At 46.5% G+C, this 21,992-nt stretch overlaps 1 protein-coding gene and 1 non-coding gene across 2 annotated transcripts in view; both read right to left on the bottom strand.

The window, feature by feature from the left end:
* The window catches only part of LOC135822425 (uncharacterized), a 32,952-nt gene extending 15,353 nt beyond the window's left edge, over nt 1-17,599 (bottom strand). Inside the window, exons 1-8 of the mRNA XM_065335196.1 lie at nt 16,762-17,599; nt 15,611-15,812; nt 14,964-15,326; nt 13,311-13,538; nt 7,630-7,893; nt 5,140-5,295; nt 3,591-3,813; nt 605-675 (exon numbers count right to left, since the gene is read on the bottom strand). Of these exons, the coding sequence (XP_065191268.1) occupies nt 605-675; nt 3,591-3,813; nt 5,140-5,295; nt 7,630-7,893; nt 13,311-13,538; nt 14,964-15,326; nt 15,611-15,812; nt 16,762-17,228 (1,974 nt within the window). The 5' untranslated portion in view covers nt 17,229-17,599. The remainder of the gene's footprint in view (nt 1-604; nt 676-3,590; nt 3,814-5,139; nt 5,296-7,629; nt 7,894-13,310; nt 13,539-14,963; nt 15,327-15,610; nt 15,813-16,761) is intronic.
* Nucleotides 11,134-11,205, bottom strand: Trnah-gug (transfer RNA histidin (anticodon GUG)). The gene has a single exon. It is a non-coding gene; the product is annotated as a tRNA-His (tRNA).
* Nucleotides 17,600-21,992: the final 4,393 nt, after the last annotated feature.

Below are 21,992 nucleotides of genomic sequence, written 5' to 3'. Positions count from 1 at the left end.
TCCAAGTTGTCCGAGTTTTCGTTTCAAATTTTGGTGTCACAGAGGTGGCTCCAAACCGGAAAGGGAGTGCACGTCAAGTTCACTCTGAGTTCTGAAATTAGGTAATTGCTATCGCACCACGACAGCCAGTACAGAGCAACAATAAGCCTTGTGTGTGCTTCCATTAGTTTTCATTGTTATACGGTGCTTTATTGGCGAGAGGTGAGCCGCTGTTTACCTGCGACGAGAAGTTGATTTTTCAAAAGACGTAAAACTCAAGTCGCAGTGTGATGCAACGCGTCAAAAACCTCACCTGCTTGGTATGGCGCTTCTGGTCATCGCAGAGCCATGACACTTTGGCTCGGAGTAAAACACATCGTAGTCTCACTGTGACATAATGTCTTCTAATCAAAATGCCAAGAGAGAAAGTGAATATTGAGCCCTTTCCGGTTTGCAACCTATTTCCTATTTTAAACCGTATCCTCTACATCTCTACATCTCTACATGCATACATGCATACATGCATACATCTCTACATGCATACATCTCTACATGCATACATGCATACATGCATACATCTCTACATGCATACATGCATACAATGTAGGGAACGTAGTACACTGACCTTCTTTGAGAGAATAATGTCTGCGTTTTCAATGTACTCAAACACATCCTTCCGCCATGCTAAGAGATTGCCTGTGTGAAAAGAGGCAAAGACAACATAATGCTCATATTCATTAGTTGAGGCAGTTCAGTTGAAAAGGGAAAAGTCCAAAGAAAAATTGACTGTCATAATGCGCATCACATTCACCAATTTCATGACGACAACAACAGCGACAGCAGGAGCAGCAGCAGCAGCAACAAACAACAAACAACAACAACAACAACAACAATAACAACAACAACAACAACAACAACAACAACAACAACAACAACAACAACAACAACAACAACAACAACAACAACAACAACAACAACAACAACAACAACAACAACAACAACAACAACAACCGTTCAACAACAACAACAACCGTTCAACAACAACAACAACAGCAGCAGCAGCAGCAATAACAACAACAATAACAAGAAGTGAGAATCGAGAGGTTCCACACTACGTAAAGTTGAGCAACTTTACGTTAGTAGGCGGGAAAAACCCGTGAATTCGCGAGTTTGCACTCCACTTACGGAAAGTTGTCTACGTAGAGTACGTAGATAGGGCTCTGATAACGTAGCTGGTCCGTAAGGGGATAGGGGTACAAATTTATGACTCTCTCCCCAGGTCGATCTGGTAGTACACTGCCGCGTTCAGAGTTGCCAAGGGTAGCTACGTGATTTGGAAACTCCATTCGGCGGAACCCAGATGCGCATGCAGTTTACGTAAGACTTTCTGTAGATCGACTACGTTTTTTACTAACGTAATAACGTTATGAGGAACCTCTCTAATAAGGATTCGAAACAACGCATGCCCCCGGTGAGAGTGGAGAAAGAAAGCAGTATGTTCCACAGTGAAAATAAGAAGACAGTACTGACCGTATTCCAAGTATACACAACTTGGATACACAACAAGTATACACAACAAGTACACACACACACACAGTTACTTGGAGATTGCAGCTTACTCTACTACACTAAACGTTACTTGTCGACAAACCACATGTAGTACATGGCCGGCCGGCTGTGGCGGTGGCGCCATCATTGCAGTCGCACATACACGTGTTATAAACTTATAACTTATAATGTACGGAATAGTGGTTGCGACTTCGGCGATGATTGTTAGGAAAGAGTTTGCTCCCCACACTGGAGCTCGTGCTATTCCGCCGACTTGACTTGACACTTGACTGACTCACGACTGCCATCCAGAGCACACGAGAAGTCCATCGAACCTTCGACTCGGCAAACCTGCAAGAAAGCACCACTCCCTGCTCAATATACAGTGTTTCGGGAATTCACCCCTCATCACTAGAGCTTGAGTAGGCTGAGGAAGATTGTGCCTGGAGAGCATCACTTATATAGTGCTCTCCAGGCCCAAACATCACCAGGGATACAAACTTACAGAGACGCTCCGTTTCAGCGCATCAAACACCTCGTGAACACCAGATAGCAGCGCGAGTCAGTGTCGCTCCTGGACGGTGAGAACAGACGTCGAGGACCCTCGGTCATTCACAACGCTGTCACCTCCAAACCAGCTAGTCGCAAGCCCGCGCTGGGCACAACAGTACGAACTGTATTCATATATTCATGTATACTGTATAACATGTCATTTTACTCTTATTTTAGGTGTAACAAAATTTCGGTACCAGGGACCTGCCAGGTTTCAGGTGTAATGTAGAATTAGGTGACCGGTGTTCCCTGTACCTACATACAGTGCATACTCTAGTGCCTTTTCCGTGTTATCTAATTTTACGTGCCTGGTTTCTCTACCGAAATCACCGAAATTTAAAGGGGAAGTTAAGGCAAAAATTAAAATTTCACCAGTTGTAGTCTTCGGGGTGCTGAGTCGAATGGTCTTGGTCCGAGAAAGCTGAGACGCACCCTTCCTACTTGAATCCCAATCGAACTCGCGCACTTCCACCGAAACTGGGTGACTGCGCCCTACTAGATGGGGATTTGTATGCAAAATGTCACTAAAAGCGCCGTTTCGTTCTTATAAAAGCACGGATGACCGCGATTGGCCCATATGTTGTAGTCTTTTGGACGCTGAGTCGACTGGTTTTGGTCCGAAAAGGCTGCGATGCAGCGTTCCTCCTTTATTCCCAATCGAACATGGTTGAACAAGCGGTCACGTGCTCCTGGGTGCCAAAATCACCTGGTCACCACGCCAGCAGGCGAGAACTTTCACACCAAGGTTCAACTCGAGTGACAGGACTGCATCCAAAAAAGGTCAAACAGGCTAGTAAGTTGTACCCTGCAGGCACGGTGACCAGCTGACTGGTGTACGCAGGAGCACGTGACCGCTTGTTCAACCATGTTCGATTGGGAATAAAGGAGGAACGCTGCATCGCAGCCTTTTCGGACCAAAACCAGTCGACTCAGCGTCCAAAAGACTACAACATATGGGCCAATCGCGGTCATCCGTGCTTTTATAAGAACGAAACGGCGCTTTTAGTGACATTTTGCATACAAATCCCCATCTAGTAGGGCGCAGTCACCCAGTTTCGGTGGAAGTGCGCGAGTTCGATTGGGATTCAAGTAGGAAGGGAGCGTCTCAGCTTTCTCGGACCAAGACCATTCGACTCAGCACCCCGAAGACTACAACTGGTGAAATTTTAATTTTTGCCTTAACTTCCACTTTAAGTTACACCAAAAACAACGTGTTAATACAGTAGTACTGTAGACCACGTGATTTCCGGCAGTCTTCAAGTTACTCGAGTATATTGGAACCCTGGAAACCGCTGTGATCCGGAAATACTGGTACGCGTGATTTCTGCCATGGCTGTGGAATAGCAAAAGTAAGCTGGGCGAAACGTAGAACTGAAGTAAAAAACATGAAATTGACTTCAATTGTAAACATTTCCAGGTACAAATCGGTCTGTGCTCGCAAATCGGGAACTAAGACTGACAGGAATGCTTAATGGTATATTGTAGTGCAAGGTGTGCAGCAAGCTCCTCACCAATCTGAACCTTGAGCTTCCTGTTTGGATCTTTCTCCTTGACCGTGTACTTGACATGGTATCCTAGGTTCTCCAGCCAGCCGGTGAACCAAGCCATGTGGTTGTCCGGTGCTGGGGTACCGTCAGGTAACTTGCCATCGAAAGTCCTTACTAGATGGCCATGCTCATCAATGACAGACTGCACTTCTTCCAGGCACAGCAGATCCGGGTTGCGATACTTGATCTGTGTAGCAAGCACAGGACAAACAAGTTATCAATGAGAACCAATCGACTACGCTCGTGTACATGCATGTGCACATCATGAAATATCTGTATGCATAGAAAGGGTTTTACAATATCTGTATGCATATAAAGGATTTTACAATCACAATTTTTTTCCCGATTACACTCGGACGTCTCTTATCCGGGCACCTTGTGACCGGGCACTGCCCGTATCTCAGATTTGCCCGTATCTCAGGATAACTCATCTATCACGTACCATATCAGTTTTCGAGGAAGTTTATTTGGCACGTATTCACATGCTCAGGATAAAAAATAATCCGTTGATGAAAATGTGTGGATTACACAAGTTGGCAGTGACAAAAGAGGCGATTGTGCATACGAAAAAAGGTTCAAAATCCCCAAATTCGAAGCATTTCGCCATAGGAACTCAAGCTGAAGGTGCCCGGTAGAGAGACGTGCCCATATCTGAGGTGACCGGATAAGAGACGTTGGAGTGTACTAGCATTGGAGTGCCGTATTGAATACACAAACCGTCCTAGTGTGCAGGATAAGTACTGGAGGGTCACGGTATTTCATTCCCCAAGCTATGCAAAAGACGTTACCGTTTTTACAGATACATGTACTCCCTACAGTATACACCATGCCCCCTGTACTCCCTACAGTATGCACCATGCCCCCTGTACTCCCTACAGTATACACCATACCCCCTGTACTCCCGACAGTACGTATCATGCCCCCTTCTAACATTTATTATTAGGCCAAAACAAAAAATAGGCTTGTTTCCGGTCGGCAACCCCTCAAAAAGGAGACTCGGTCGGCCGGAATGAAACTTTTTTGGATACTTTTTTTGGTTCCTCAATCGTTGTGGTATTGATGGACAAGAGCACCTACACATGTACATTGTACATATATCATGGCAAGGATCAATGTCAAAGTTGACTGACTCACTGTTCTTGTACAGCATGTGGTGTATTCCTGTTTTCGTACATCCTGAGAAATCAAGCAAACATTTCGAGTCCTTCCAGCTCCGTTATTCTAGCTCGTATCGAGCCCGGAGGTTTTCGAGCCGACAGCTGAGAATCTCTGCTACCTTGTAGGTGTTTCGATTGTGGAATTCGGTTGAGATTTGACTGAGTTATGACTCGTTGAGTGCACTTGCACACATGGCATTGCCACCGTTTGTATACATTTGGGACCAAAAAAGTTTCAGAATTTGGGAAAAAGTGGCCCGGTCGGCCGACCGGAAACAAGGTCATTATTTGTTTTGGCCTTATTGTAACACTGTACATGCCCCCTTCTAGCATTTATTATTATTGTAACACTGTACCTGCTTTTGAATCAATGTGCGGCGGTACTCCCAGTCTCGCACTCTCTCCGTTGTATACGGGAATACAGACTCTGTACACAACGCATCTGCCAGCACATTGTACTGCATGACAACGAAGCTCCGGGAGTCACCATCATCCTTGAAGAACATCTCCGACTGTAGACGAGAGCAAGTTTTGCACACCATTTATACACGCACACAGCATGCATAGCACACACACACACATACACACGCACACACACATGCGCGCGCACCCGCATGCACACAAACACACACACACACACACACACAAGCACATGCACACAAACACACACACAGACACACGCGCGCAACACACACTCACACATACACACACACACACACACACACACACACACACACAGGTCAAAATACTGTACTCTCCTGTAGATAAAAAAAAAGTAGAAAGGAAAAGGACATATGGAAACGAGTTAAGAGTAACTCTCCACCACTGTAACTAGATACTATCTACAGTCAGAAAGTGCAACAACTACACCTCTTTGGTCTTTCCATAACCTTGAACCTTCCAAGTTGGAAGGCTGTCGGTTAGCGCTACAGAGATGTGTTGAAGCTAGGTGTCCGGACGTCGAATGTCTCAGTACTCTGTCAGTTTTGTGCCTAGTTGTTGCACTTTCTGACTGTATATAGTATCTAGTTACAGTGGTGGAGAGTTGCTCTTAAACTCGTTTCCATATGTCCTTTTCCTTTCTACTTTATTATTATTATTATTATTATTATTATTGGCTCAATTAATTGTGGCCTGGCACGAGGGAAACATGGATGCAGTGAATGGGATTTCGGTCTTTGACCACTTTGTGGTGGGTCTGATCTACTCACCTCCCACCGCTTAGGTGCTGCATCTGCGCCTTGATCCAAGAGGGTGGTGGCGTTCCTGCGGATGCGGAAAACTGGGCCTTTGGCCGAGTCTCACGCGAACCGTGAAATTTTATTTTTATTTTTTTTTATTGGCTCAATACCCGAGTTTCAAATTGCTCTCCTGTAGATGGTTGTGAAAGTCCTGTGGGGATTGCAGAACCATTAGCAGCAGCACACTAAAGTAAAGGCAGCCCATAGAAAAATCTGACCGTGACCGTAGGCCGAGCAGAAGGCGTTAGATACTACATGTTGTTTGGATGAGATGGGCATAGTGATGAGATGGGCATAGTGATGAGATGGGCATAGTGATGAGATGGGCATAGTGATGAAATGGGCATAGTGATGAGATGGGCATAGTGATGAGATGGGCATAGTGATGAGATGGGCATAGTGAGGGTGGTAATGTCCTCTCCCCTGTCGCCTTTGCCTCCCCAAGCGAAATCAAGATGGGTCTCCTGCGGGTGGAAATAATCTTCGCTCAAACGGGGAATCAAACCAGCAACTTGATGTTCGGAATGCCGATGCTCTAACTACTCAGTCGTTGCGAGCCATACACTCACGGCTAGTGTGCACAGTGCACAGTGCAGTACGCTGCTGCAATCAACTCTAAAGTATCCGTACCCCAGCCATCACACAAGAAAACCCTGGTGTGTGCCGCAACACATTGTAAGGCAGCAGCAGCAGCATCATCATCAGCATCAGCAGCAACAGTGACGCAGGCTAGCAATAATACCGTACTGGCAATATATGTTGCCGCGTAACGCGTAACGCAGGGGGGTGCGGCGTAACGCGCGACCAGGCTAGTGCGACAAATTTTCGTTGAGTTCGTAACGCGCGTCCGGCGGGGTGCGGCGATCTTTTCATTGCAGTTTGCACTGCAAAAAAAGGCTGAAACTGTGAAAGCACGTGTACTCGTACGTACCGCGTGGTGAAAAGTAGTTTTTGGAGGAAGCGCTCTTCCCCTACGTCACTTTCCTTTTGATGATCTTTTTGTGAACAGATCACTCTGATAGTTAACATAATATACAGTCTTCTATTGATATCGTTGTCGTCCTTTGCCGTCGGGTTTGTAACAGTTGGATAGCAACTGAATTTCTGTGCCTTCAATGTGGATGAAAAGAAAAAATGATGCGGCAAAAGCAAAAAAATGATGCGGCAATAGCAAAAAAGTGATACGGCAATAGCAAAAAAAGGACTGCGGCAATATAGAAACCTGTGTAACGGCTCCTGTGCGACTTTGCATGTAACGCCCTGGGTGCGGCAAACATGTGCCAATGTAACGCTTCATGACCTCACTGCGGCAACATATATTGCCAGTACGGTAGTGGTCAAATCAAATGTAGGAAGCACAATGTGCAATTCACTTGAGGCGCACCGCTACTGCAAGAAGATTCGGCCCACTTCTGACTTTCTGACACAACAGCCACAACAGGCACAAGGAGACATGGTGGGTTGACCATAACCAGATCATGAATTCTTCGACACAGACATATCCAATAGTTGACAAGAACATGCTACTATCCACATCTCCATTGCACTACACAGAATTCTGAATTTATAACTACTGTACATGTACACACAACGTGTTAGACATACCTGCAATCCATCACGACCAATGACTGGAGGGGTCGGTGGCAGTGGGTGCCTGCGGCGGATGAACATGCCGTCCTTGCTGAGATTGAGCTCCGTGCTAAACATGGTCACTGCCGAGCGAATATCAGCCAGCGTGACGCGAAGCAGCTTCAGTTTCTTGAGATTTACAATGTGGTGTAGCGACACCCAGCCACCGTACAGCAAGCGATCCATGGATGGGCGCGTGCGATGCAGACCACCCGACTGCTGCTTCTGTTCCTCAGGATTCTGGGCAGAAAAAAATTAAAGTCCAGGGAAGGAAAATTCAAAATTGTATGGCAGAGTGCAAATAAGTTTGTACGGTGTGAGAACCTCTGTGTACTAAGGTCGTCGTGAACATGGAAATCCGGTCGGAGGTCAAGTGGCCAAGAGCACTGGCCTTGCAGCCGTGAGTACGCATACGATCAACACGTGCCCTGCATGCAACGCTCAGTGAGGGCGCCGGCCCCGCATCATTCGACCAGATTTCCATGTCCACGACAGTGCTTGACATGTCGTTGTGTGGAGCTCGCATATCCGCTCCAATGTAAACTGAGTACGGATTGACTGCACAGCGTGCAATGTGTGTGTACAAGGTATGTATCGCAGGATACCACCTGGCTGAAGATCTACATGGCTCAGGCTGTGCCCCTTTCTAAAGTACTGTATGGTTGTGAGACTACTTTCGCGGGGAAAACAATTGCCTGTGCTGTGCAAACCTGGCGCAAAATATGCACACAAGTATGGCAGCACAATTTCTCGATTTCAACCCGGGTCGAGAGCAATGCGTCAAGTATTGCCTTATCAAAAATTTAATAATAAGGCGAGACCAAAATAAAATCGAGATTCCCGGGCAGGACCCATGTGAAATTGGTGCGGGCGGGCGAAATTTATTTTTTTATTTTTTCCCCATGTATGTACATGTACATGCCATGTTGAACTTTTTTACAGCTTTTTCCGGTTATTTTATTCAATTTTTTTACAGACAACAGGTACGCGGTTTACCCGTTCAATTTTTCTATATTTCGGCCAACGATGGCTCTGATCTGTACATCAGGGAGTCGTACAAGCCCGGGTTTGTGTGACTACACGTCACAGATCTACTCACACGATCAGTACTGTACATGTATGAACTGTTCAAAAAAAAAAAAAAAATTGGCTTTGGCTCGATTTTGGTGCGGGAGGGCCCGGGAATCCCTATTTTTTTGGGTCTCGCCTAATAAAATCATAAAGTAAACACTCCAGTGACTTTGTGCTCAAAGCCGGTGTAAACTCGATCCAGGTCAAACTCTCATGTAAACACTGCAACAGACATTCGCAAGCCCAGCGGAAGCAGGCCACCGGAGAAGGCTGCGTTTACATGGGAGTGTTCACCTGGGTCAACCCGCCACGAACACAGGTTGACTGGAATGTTTATACAAGGGCGTCGGAACCGCACCGGCCGGGGCGGCCATGGCCGCCCCACAGGCTTTTTCGGCCGTTTTTTTGTGTTTTTTGTTTTTGTTTTGAGCACACTGCAACAAATCGCGATGATCTCAGTGCAAACGTGGCAAATCCTTGTCCCCGATCGTGGTTTGTTCCAGAATCAAAAGTCCATGTACAATGAAATGGCACCAAATGCCTGGGAATGCTTGCAATTGGCTTCAATTTTTGAATTTTTTTCCCGGGGGAGAGTAATGTTTGTCCCCGATCGTAGCATCTTCTTGGTTTTTTGCAGAATCAAAAAGTCTTTCATTGTAGTTACCGTACACTGAAATGGCACCAAATGCCCGGAAATGCTTGCAATTGGCTTCAATTTTTGAAATTTGTTCCCGGGGGAGGACCCCGACCCCCCCCCCTTCCATGGCCGCCCCACCTCCAAAGTCGGTGCGACGGGCCTGTTATAATTATGACAAATTGCAGGTTGAAATTGAGAAATTGCACCACCACTGTACTACTCATGCGCACACACCAGGTACAGGTCAGACCTCGCTATAACGTAATCTCTGGAGGATGGGAGAAATTATGTTATAGCGAGGTTTATGTTATAGTGAGTTGGGCACACCAATATGCAATATGTATGTCAAAATGACACTCTTCACTTACTGATTACAACTGTACTGTTTTACATACAGGTATGATGATGACTAGCAAAGATGTGCACCAGGGTGACAAGAGTCATGCAATGCGTGTACGTGTACATGTGATAGAGCCTATAAAAAGTAATGGGAGGTATTGACCCAAAGCAGGGAGTAGTAAAATACCGGTATTTCACTACTCCCTGCTTCCGAGGTGGACGGCTCAGTCCCGCGAAGGCATGCATGCCGTGTCCATAGTCATTTTTATGCGACTTTTTACGTTATGCTGAGGTCTCCGTGCGCCTGGGACCCAGCAAACAGTGCGTTATAGCAAAAATTACGCTATAGCGGATGATGTTATAGCGAGGAAAATTTGTACAGAAGTGATGCGGTTTCGGCAGGGACATTCACATTCCGTACGTTATAGTGAGGTTTATGTTATAGCGGGGGTCGTTATAGCGAGGTCTGACCTGTACAAGGTTTCCACAGCACTGCACAGGCAAATTTCCCGCGAAAGTAGTCACGCGACCATATAGCTTAGGATTCTGGGAAGGGCCTTTCGTCGCCATAATCAGTTATCGACCTGGCGCTAGCCGTACTCAACCCAGACACATACAATGTTCTCTACGTTTCACATACAACAGACTCTCTATTGGTTAGCAGATCTACCAGCTGAAGGATAACAATGGTAGCATGTTATTATCACAAGGTGGAGGATACCAGGATTCATGCTTCTGCATTACACTTGCACAGAAAAACTAGTTGTCTGTGATGAAACAGAGACTACAACTTCAAGTACAAAAGCACAAGTACATGACTGTACAAGACACTGTATTGTATTCGGAGTGAATACAGGCAGTGACTCGCGCAACGCAGCCTGCTGGCGGATCCGCGTGGACCGGTCTACGTGTGGACAGAAAATCCACTGTGAGTTACGATCAGGGAGTAGTACAATACTCCCTGGTTACGATTATCTGATCTGCTGGTTCAATAGAGAACCGAGGCGACAAATTGCAGAACAAGAGAACACGAACCTGACCTTGAATTTTCACACGTAAGCTGCACATTTACTCCACACGAACGTTACTTGGTTATAGTCATGTACTGCATGCACACGCACACATGCGTCCCGCCGTTGTACGGATTAGTAAACTACTAGTACGAATTTCTATGGTATTGGAAGGAATGCCAAAGAAAAACGAAGCTACAAGTGACCCACAGATCCACCGAACTCCCAGCTACAACACTACCGCCACTGAAACTACAAGAGTCCCACAGAAACAGAGGCAAGGCGATCTTGGCCATCACACTTTGATGACTGTCACAGAACCTTGCCCTAACATAAATGGCGCACAAAAGGACGACAAAAACAACAACAACGATCGTGTTCGCGCCTTCGCGGAGCTAGCTGGAGGAAAAGACAAAAAAAATGTGCTGTGACCAGGATTCGAACCTGGGTTACTACGGCCACAACGTAGGGTCCTAACCACTAGACGATCACAGCTTCAACGGACTACTCCATAGAGGAGAAGCACAACAGCGCTACTCCCAGGTGATTTATAAGGGCAGTGACATAGTACATGACTGTACTGTAGTACAGAAAGCAGTCAACAGCATGAGACATACCGGTACATGGTACAGTCAAACCTCGTTAGGACGAACTAACGTGATACTTCAAGGGACTGAACAAGTAAGTTTATTTGTCTTATCCGGTGTTCTTCTTGTCCAGAGCTGACAAAAAAATTGATATGCATTATTATTATTATGGATTGTATTTATGTGAAGGTGCATGCGGCATGCAGCGCTAGCGCTGTGACACAAGTAAAGCATTTTTTCATAACATAACCCAGCCTTGAACAGGTAAGTACACTGTGTAATGAATTCATGACAGCATGTTCTCCCAGCCTTGTAACATGCTGCCAATTCGTTTTGCCCATACAAGAAAGAGGCTTGACTATCGGAAAAAAAAAACTACGGCCAGCGCACCCACGGGGACCGAAAGTTCGTACTACACGCTGATTTTGTTCAAATCACCCTTGAAATTAGTTCGTCTTCACGAAGGTTCGCCGTACAGGAGTTCGTCGTAAACGAATAATTTTGACTTGATCAGATGCCAGGCCAACCATATGATTGGCCCTAGTTTGTACTAATGGGAAGTTCGCCTTATCAGTGTTCGTCCTAACGGGGTTTGACTGTATGTACAGGGTTTATCATGGTTTATGCTGTACACATTTTTTAGATCAATAGGGACCAAAGGGACCTTTCGCACCATGCGTGCGCGCTCGGATACGAAATGAATGCTGATTCGTCGCCTGGGTTCGAGGATTCACCAGCCCCTCATGAGGGCTCGTTTTCATGAATGAAAGCCTCTTCATTCGTGGATCGCTCTGAATCCGTCAAGTACACATTTTATTGCCAGGTACACATTTGTTCCTTGATTCCATGATCCATGCACGTGTACGTGTAAACACGCGTACACCAAGCTGTCGGCAGTGTTCCTAGTTGCATGTATGTCATGGAAAATAGCACGACGACTTGCGAAACCTGAATCTGTTTTGAATGGAACGAGGACGAGCCGAATCAAACTTTCGATTCGCAGCAGATGCGAAAGGTCCCTAATATCTCATAGCATGTCGTTGAGACTGCCAATAATGCAGAGATATGGGTGATTGCCAACCATGGCCTATAGAATGAAACGAGAGAAGTGATAAAGGGAGCTAGTCAGAGTACAACTATAACAAGAGACATACTACATGTATGTTGCAAATACGCGTCTCCTTTTGTATTCCACGCACTGACAAACTTCGTTTTCATGCAAGTGCCATCACACAGGCACGTAAACGTTGCTCGTACAGCGGTGCATGCAGTTTTTTCGGACACAAACTGCTAGGAACGACAGAACGAGTCGATACAGGGTCTGGATACGCCGCCTACGTTTTCGTATTTTTTAAAGCACTCGATCCCCCCACCCACCCCACATTCCATGTTGTCATAGCTATACGGATGAAAATGTCACGTACCCCACGTTTTGGGCGTAATGTGAATGGCCCATTAGCAAGACGAATTTCAAGTTCGTGTTCGTACTCCAATGTATGTCGAACTCAGTGATGAAAATCGCGTTGATGAGGAATGGCAAACAGAATTCGCACTTGTTGACAGGTTAAAAAAATTTGTACAGACAGTATAACGTAGTAAATTTACGACTGTCCAGACATAAATCAGCGTTCTTGTTTCGACTGCCTTTTCCGAACAAAACTTGATGATGCGAAAGTTCGTAAACTGAAAATATTTCGCGAACTCAAATTCGTGATGCTAAACCTCCAGTTGTTCCCCTCCGACATCAATAATACCGAGAGAGAGAGAGAGAGAGAGAGAGAGAGAGAGAGAGAGAGAGAGAGAGAGAGAGAGAGAGAGAGAGAGAGAGAGAGAGAGAGAGAGAAAGAGAGATAGAGAGAGAGAGAGAGAGAGAGAGAGAGAGAGAAAGAGAGAGAGAGAGAGAGAGAGAGAGAGAGAGAGAGAGAGAGAGAGAGAGAGAGAGAGAGAGAGAGAGAGAGAGAGAGAGAGAGAGAGAGAGAGAGAGAGAGAGAGAGAGAGCTGGCCATCACTTACCAACACAGGATCATCCTGTGCAATGGATTGGAGATGATGGTCCAGCGGGAAATTTTCATCTCCAAAGTAGTACTGCAAGAGATTGATGATTTCATCTTTGGTTGCGGGCGACGGGAGCGGGAAGTCTTCCACAGTTTCCGCCTTGCTCAGGTTCAGCTTGCGCGGCCGCCGGCAAATGCTTCTGAAGCCTTTTCGCCTCACCATGGGCATGGTGCCAGTCTCATTGACCTATAGAATACGACACACAACATGCAGCAGCACGTGAACCCTGCCATACTGCTCGACCTTTGGAATACAACCGTGACAACATGCGGCAGCACGTGGTCCCAGCTACAATAGACGCACATCAGTTTACGGCTTGTGAAGGACAGCATCCCCTCAGCGGCTTAGGGTGAGTTTGAATGATTGCTACCAGAACTAGGTAGGGCTGGCTCTGCCAGTTCTACCATTTTGAGCAGGCCCAGTGTTCTACTGAAGCAAAGGGCAGCCAACTCTCCTCAGCTCTGGCTGCTCTCTTTGAGAGCAGAACAAATTATGACTGCATCTTCAAATCATCTGAGATCAAGCCGCCGCTTGCATATCAGCAAAGTCACATGCACTACAGTCGACAGCTACCAATGTAGCGATGAGTGCGGCATCAGACCAAGAAAATTAATATCATAAAAAAAAGTTGTAAAAGAAGTAAAGTAAAGTTTGCACATTCGCCGCGCTACCACCGGCTATACATTTGTGTTGAGAAACACAACCAGCTTAGCAAGGTTTGCTTGTGCCAGACCACCACCATGCATAAATATCATTATAGGGGTGATAGTGTTATAAGTGCATGGTTCATGCCATACGTATAATTATATTGCTTTCACAAACTCCTTCGGTTTGGCGGCATGCAGTGGCCGCACTGACTGCATAAATTCACGTTTTGAAACAAAATCTCTAGAATGCTTGGTCGGAGAGTCGTCACGAGTACCAGGACCAGGACCAGTGAGGGTCGTGGTACCAGGACCAGGACCAGTGAGAGTCGTGGTACCAGGACCAGGACCAGTCCACTCCGGCAGCCCAACTGGCCTAGCCAGACAAAGTACAAAATGCGTTCTTCACTAGACTTTCCCCGTTTATCGGATTACCTGGGGCAGCAAGTGCAGGTCTGGTCAATGCCGGCGTTTGCGAGCGTAGCGCGTGTCTGACGCCCCTGTACCACCCCTCACACCCTAGTATCTACTGTGAGGGTGATCATGCATAGCCTAACATCACGACGTGGGTCACGGTGAAGCTAACTTAGGCGAGACCAAAATAAAATCGAGATTCCCGGGCAGGACCCATGTGAAATTGGTGCGAGCGGGCGAATTTTATTTTTCATTTTTTCCCATGTATGTACATGACTACAAGTGTGCATGCCGTGTTGAACCTTTTTTACAGCATTGTAATTATTATTCAATTTTTTTACAGACAACAGGTACGCGGTTCAATTGTTCTATATTTCGGCCAACGATGGCCCTGATCTGTACATCAGGGAGTCGTACAAACTCGGGTTTGTGTGACTCCACGTCTCAGATCTACTCACACGATCAGTACTGTACATATATGAACTGTTAAAAAAAAATGGCTTTGGTGCGGGAGGGCCCGGGAATCTCTATCTTTTTTTTGGTCTTGCCTTACCTCCAGTTTCTCACAGCTCCTGGCAGCCTCCAGGACATCTGTGTCAGAGCAGTTCAGGGCTGCAATTCGGTTGTACGTCAAAAAGAGAATTATTGGAACGAAACCATCAGTAGAGTCCTCAATCCGGCCCTGTAGAAACTTGTCCCTGCTGAGTTCTGTTTCAGAGAAGACGTGCTCAAGGAAGTTGATAATCTGCCGCTTCTTGGGTATGAGCTGCAGGTGCAGGCACTGATGCATGACATCACCAGATGCACCTTGCTGCAAGGATTCCATGTGTGGCCCGCCAGGGAGCGTCTCTGGCATACGCATGATGGTTTCAACCGTTAGAGAGCCCTTTATTGCTTCCAGCACCATCATTGCACTCTGCAGGTACACAAACACAATGCATACATGGAATTCTATCATTAAAATGTTTCCACTCAAGCTTTGCATTTAGTGATGCCTACAGTTTGGGGAGAGCTCATACGATCATGGGTGTGTGTGGTAGTGGTGGTGGTGGTGGTGTGTGTGTGTGTGTATGTGTGCGTGCGCGTGGTGTGTGCGTGCGTGTGGTGTGTGTGTGTGTGTGTGTGTATATGCGTGTGTGTACATGGTGTGTGTGGTAGTGGTGGTGGGGATATATGTAAATGTAACTTATCGTGACCTACCTGACATAGCTGTCTAAGCGCAGGGAACTTGAGCAAGTCGTGAACTGGGACTGACCCAATAGTATCCAGTAACATCTTCATGTGTTTGTCGTACGGCAAGTTCTCATCACTGAAGTAGTATTCGATCTGGCTGGCGATCTTCTCCAACAGGGTCTTCCTGCGCACTCGTAGCTTATCCTTGCAGAGGTGAGTGTAGCGGGGCCTGGAAGAAGACACACAGGGAGCGGAAAACAAACCCAAGCAGAGCCTCGTCGGCGATAGGTTGAGTTGCATACCAGGTCTCAAGACGCCAGCGCAGCGACTAGCTATTGGTACCTACAAAAAGCACCATTGTCCGTGCTGTGCATTGCTCATACACCTAGGCAGTGTTTACCATCCAGTCCAGTATGCACACAAACATACTCAACATATTTACATGCTCAATTCTCGGGATCATAGTGAACTTCTCCCGGTATGATCATTCTACTGCCTCGGTCTGGGCAGGGGATTTAAAACCCACCCAAAACCCACCCAAAACCCACCCAAGGGCCGGAAATACTAGAACACAGTTATTTGACCATGTAAACACGCAGTCAAATCGACTCCCAAGAAAACTCTGGCAGATTCATCTCAAGATGGAAAGTCGGACATTGCTTTACTGAGGCCATGACTAACACTAGTTGAGCGGGCAAATGCATGGGTGACCATTTTGTTTTAAATGAATATCGAGGATTGTAACAGAAGATGATCCCACAGATATCGCAACAGATCTAGAAAATTGTTCACAGCTCCTCAATACTGCAGCGTGCGAACTTGCCGAATGAGCCACCGCTAAATATTAAACACATGGCATGTGAGACTACTATTGAAGTAAACTTTCTTGCCAGAATTTATTGTCAGGAGATGAGATTCGGTTATCGGAGTTGCTCTGATGATCCCGCGGCAATACTAGGTGAAAGAGTACTGTTACCCGGCGCAGATTCTAGTACTATGCAGATATCGTCAGACACAAATAATTGGTAATTCTAATCTTGCTTCGCTATGCACATGTTGCGTTGTCAATATCCATCACAATTAGCTGGATGGACGCCATGGGTCTCACTCCATGAGCACACCAGGGCAAAAGTTGTAACGAAGCCTGCATCGGTCCTGGCTTCAACTGTATATCTTACCTGCCTCTCAAACATGCACTGGCAACATGGCTCACATCGCTACTGGCCATTATGTTAAACTCCGGGCGGCGAGAAAAAATGTGCGTAATCCAAACGGTTGTCTCATCTCCATCGCCCGGTCCCAATAGATCCGAGTTGTTGCCACTGTTGTCCTTGAACAAGTTGTCCAGGTACCTCACAATGCGAACTTCTGACTTCAGGCGTCGGATATACTTTTTGTCCCTGCTGACCTGGAGTACATTGGACGGGACAATCTGTAGAGCTGCTTTGATCAATGCAGTGCTCCCACCAGTCAACTCCAGCAAGCGCTGGTCTGCATAAATCAATACGTCCAGTGCTATGTAGCTATGCTCGTTAAGCATACCGAGAAGTCTCACATCTTGATAATGCTCGTCTCCAAATATTCGGTTCAACCTGCCTACGATTTCCATGGCTAATGCCCGATCCACCTCTTGTCCAGTACTCATCTTGAAAATTCTACTACAAACTGCTTTCCCCAGCGTTGTCACCGCATCGCATGGAATCGCTATTCTTTTCGCTGCCCACTACAGTAATCCGTATGCTGCTATCAATCCGCTATAAACATCAGTTGCATTCGTCCACAGCGCAATCCTTCTGCGATCCATCCGCGTTCACGACAATAGATCTAAGACTCCTGGTGATACTCGTCTACTGAGAAGAAAGATGAATTTGGGGCCCTTGAAACGGCTTGTTTTGATGACTGATCGGTATTACTATTACTAGCACCAGCAGCAGATTCTCGAGCTGTAGCTGTCGTTCCAAGCTAAAAGTGGCAGCTTTTCACTTGCACTCCCTTACCTGTCTTTCTGTCCCCGGCCCAGCACATGCACAGCCGTCGCCCTTTCTGACTTCTTATTGTACATATCAACAGACTGTCAGTGTATATAAACGCGACTTTACGTGCACTACGTGTACAGTGCTGGCAACTGAAATCCGACCCCCAGAGCGGTGGGTTCAGCGGTCTCTGCTTTGTAGTTTTACCATCAATAATCCCGTTGCGTCTTTTATTAGCGATGTGAGCGCGCACACCGCTCAGGGGGTCGGATTTCATTTGCCAGCACTGTAGCTTGTGAAGGGCTACAAAAAGTACAAAGATACAAGTACTGAAGAGTGAAGTAGGGGTACTAATAATACGTCATCTGCCAAGTGCCACTCCGCGATCCGCGACCTGCAATGCTGCATGCATGCATGCTTGGTCGACATCAAGCCAAGGAGCCTAGTAGTATTATCACTCCCTTGACTCTCATAGATTTTTGGGTTTTTTGCCATACCTAAGCAGTCAAATATTCCTGCATATTTCACTCCTTTATGATGACCGCTTATATTTGACTCCTTTTTAGCGATTGAACACAGGCTTTGGCTAGTCGTGATAAATCTAATATTGGATTGGATTGGATTTATTTATTTATAGTGGTGACTATAACAGACAATTGCCTAATAACAATAGACCCACTCGAGGGAAAGATGCAGAAAGATATGAATAATTAATATAATAGACTACCGGTGTTGGATAGGTGATCATGTTCGCATTTTGCATAGCTGAAAGTCATAAGTACTAGCGTGAAAAAGCAAGGCATTGGGGTAACAGTTTCTTAAAACGGGCGGAGTTATCCACACAGCGAGCTAGATGGTGTTAATCATTCCACAGCTTAGCACATTGGAAGGAAGCGCCATGACGGGCAAAGGCAGTTCTGAGCATGGGCAACTTAAAGGGGAAGTTAAAATGTGACACTACAGCGGCCTTCCAAACAGCGCCACGTCAGATACAGTAATTTCTTGCAATACATGGATGCCAAACGATCTAGACCAAGTCTCGCAAATAAAGGGCTTGATGGGCTACAAAAACCAGTATCGTACACTGAACGCAAAGCTCGCTTTAGCATTCGTTCAAGCCTACCTAACTGGGTTAATTAAGGAAAGGCCAGCAGAAAAACAATTTGATGCATATAGAAAATCTGGCAACACTAGGCACTTTACAAAGGTTTCTCGGCAAGTCAGAGGAATATTGTGTCGATTTCGGAACAGAATACCAATTTTACTGGCAAGTTTGGTGACCATAGAATCAACTTGAGTCCTCCAAGAAAGATCCTGGTCCAAATGTATTCCAAGGTACTTTGCACATGTCACTTGCTTGAGCTGCACTCCATGACAGTAGACTGCAAATTGGTGGTCAGTAATATGTGGCGTAGACAGGAAGAGCACTTGTGTCTTCCCTGCATTTAGAATTAAATTGCGGTTTGACAGCCAGGTACTAATGGCATTGACTTCGTACTTGGTCAGTATAGGAAATAAAAGACCTCGTAAAAGACCTCGGCTTCGCCTCAGTCTTTTACTCGGTTTTTATTTCCTATATTGACCTCTCAGTCAAGATTAGATACTTATCACTCTCTTAGTATTGACTCCCATTGGTTTTCGCGGTACCTAAGCAGTTAAATATTCCTGCATATTTCACTCCTTGGCGACTGCTTATATTTGACTGCTTATGGGTTGCGCAGTTGAACGGTGCCTAGTGCAGCATGGTGCAGGGTATGACTATGAGTAGGTGATGGTGCAACGGTTGTGCAATCATAAAACCGGGATTCATGAGGTAATCGTTCTGGAATTTGAAATACCGACTGTTTGTCGTGATAAATCTAATATGGACTTCGTGCTTGGTCAATAGAAAATAAAAGCCTCGTAAAAAAACCTCGGCTTTTATTTCCTATTGACCTCGTATACGTACTCAGCCAATAGATACGTTGTGTTGAACCCGGTTCCGACTGCTAGCTAGAGCCCAGGTAGATCTAGTACTAGGTAAGCTTTTTAGGTATTATTCTTATTCTTTATTTCCACGGTGGCCCATCGCCAATAAGGAAGATAATATGATTCAAATCAGTCCAAAATCATTATAATCAGTCTAGCAAGTAAGGAAACCAACACATTGCAGGGGGATGGGGTTACGATGGGGTACAGTGTGAGCTACTACAGGAGCATATGGATGATAGAATGAGGCTAGACGCCCTTGATTTAAACGCATACTTGCTATTTGTTTCACGCAGGTCGGGGGGTAGTTGGTTGAACTTGTGAAGGGACAGGTTGATGGGTGAGTTGGTGTGTCGGTATGTGTGTGATGTTCTCAATGACATGTGTATGTTCTCATGTGTCGTAGTGCATATGGCTGCTCTGTGATTGGTCGTGCAAGGTGAGGCTGTTGCAGGTGAAGGGGAGCGCGGATAAACTTGATGTTGTGGGCAAGAGTAACCTGTCGTAAGAGTTGCCGGGAGACTAATGTGGGGAGTTGGAGATGATGAAGAAGTGAGCTGTGATGGACTGGTGCAAAAGGGGGGATCCGCAAGCAGATACGGGCTGCTCGTCGCTGAACGCGTTCTAATTGGTCCTTCTGTGTGCGGGTGGTGTTGGATAACACGAGACTGCCATACTCTATAACCGGGCGAATGTAGGCGGTGTAGATTACGAGCAGACAGGGGGTGTTAAGTTGGCCTCGTGGTTTACGAAGTTGGTGAAGGAGTTTTTTGGATTTGTTTATTATGTGCGTGACATGTGAGTTCCATTGGAGGTCGTTTTGTAGTATGATTCCAAGGTGACGGTGTTCGTTGACTTGCTTTAGGGGTGTGCCGTTAACATTTTGTGTACCTAACTTCATGTCGAAATCCATTTTAACAATCCGCATATCTCTCCCCCCCCCCCCTCTCTGTGTCTCTGTCTCTGACACACATACACACACACACACACACACACACACACACACACACACACACACACACACACACACACACACACACACACACACACACACACACACACTACTACTACTACTACTACTACTACTACTACTACTACTACTACTACTACTACTACCGTACTACTACTATCATGACTGCCCATTGGGCAATGTCACCCCCGGAGGGGGCCAGAGTTTGGAGGGCACCGTCATTGGCAGGACTTCTGGTGCCTCGTCAAGTCTTGCTGTCGTCGGAAACGCTCTGCGCAATGCATGCAGATCAGCGGCAGTGATTCCCTATCGGCTGCAGCAAGACGTTTTCCACGGTTGCAGTTATGGCGGTTAAAACCAGCCCGGGACTTGAAGCAGCGATTGCAGCGTTGACAATGCTGAAAGCAGCAACTAGCGAGAGACGCCGTCAATGCCGTATCTGCATGTTCAGGGGGTGCAGGCTGGCAGCGATGAACTGCAAGCCCACCCTTACTTCGGAACCATCGGCCGCAACTGACGCACTGTGCTGAACCACGCTGTTGGTGGACGGGAAGTTGGCGCTCAGCCAAACACTTGTGCCGTGCCTTGTCTTGAGGACGAGAGAAAGCCAGGTTGCAAGAGGAGCAGAGTACGGATTTCTCTACTGCCCGAGGAGGCTGAAAAACCAGAACCTGCTCTCGCCAAGCTGACCGGTCTTGTGCACAATCAAACCACACACACACACACACACACACACACACACACACACACACACACACACACACACACACACACACACACACACACACACACACACACACACACACACACACACACACACACACACACACACACACACACACACACACACACACACACACACACACACACACACACACACACACACACACACACACACACACACACACACACACACACACACACACACACACACACACACACACACACACACACACACACACACACACACACACACACACACACACACACACACACACACACACACACACACACACACACACACACACACACACACACACACACACACACACACACACACACACACACACACACACACACACACACACACACACACACACACACACACACACACACACACACACACACACACACACACACACACACACACACACACACACACACACACACACACACACACACACACACACACACACACACACACACACACACACACACACACACACACACACACACACACACACACACACACACACACACACACACACACACACACACACACACACACACACACACACACACACACACACACACACACACACACACACACACACACACACACACACACACACACACACACACACACACACACACACACACACACACACACACACACACACACACACACACACACACACACACACACACACACACACACACACACACACACACACACACACACACACACACACACACACACACACACACACACACACAC

The sequence above is a fragment of the Sycon ciliatum genome, chromosome 1 (genome assembly GCF_964019385.1).
Source record: "Sycon ciliatum chromosome 1, ocSycCili1.1, whole genome shotgun sequence".
In the NCBI taxonomy this organism is placed as follows: domain Eukaryota; kingdom Metazoa; phylum Porifera; class Calcarea; order Leucosolenida; family Sycettidae; genus Sycon; species Sycon ciliatum.
Note: the sequence above shows the minus strand (reverse complement) of the source record. Positions and strands in the feature narration are given on the sequence as shown.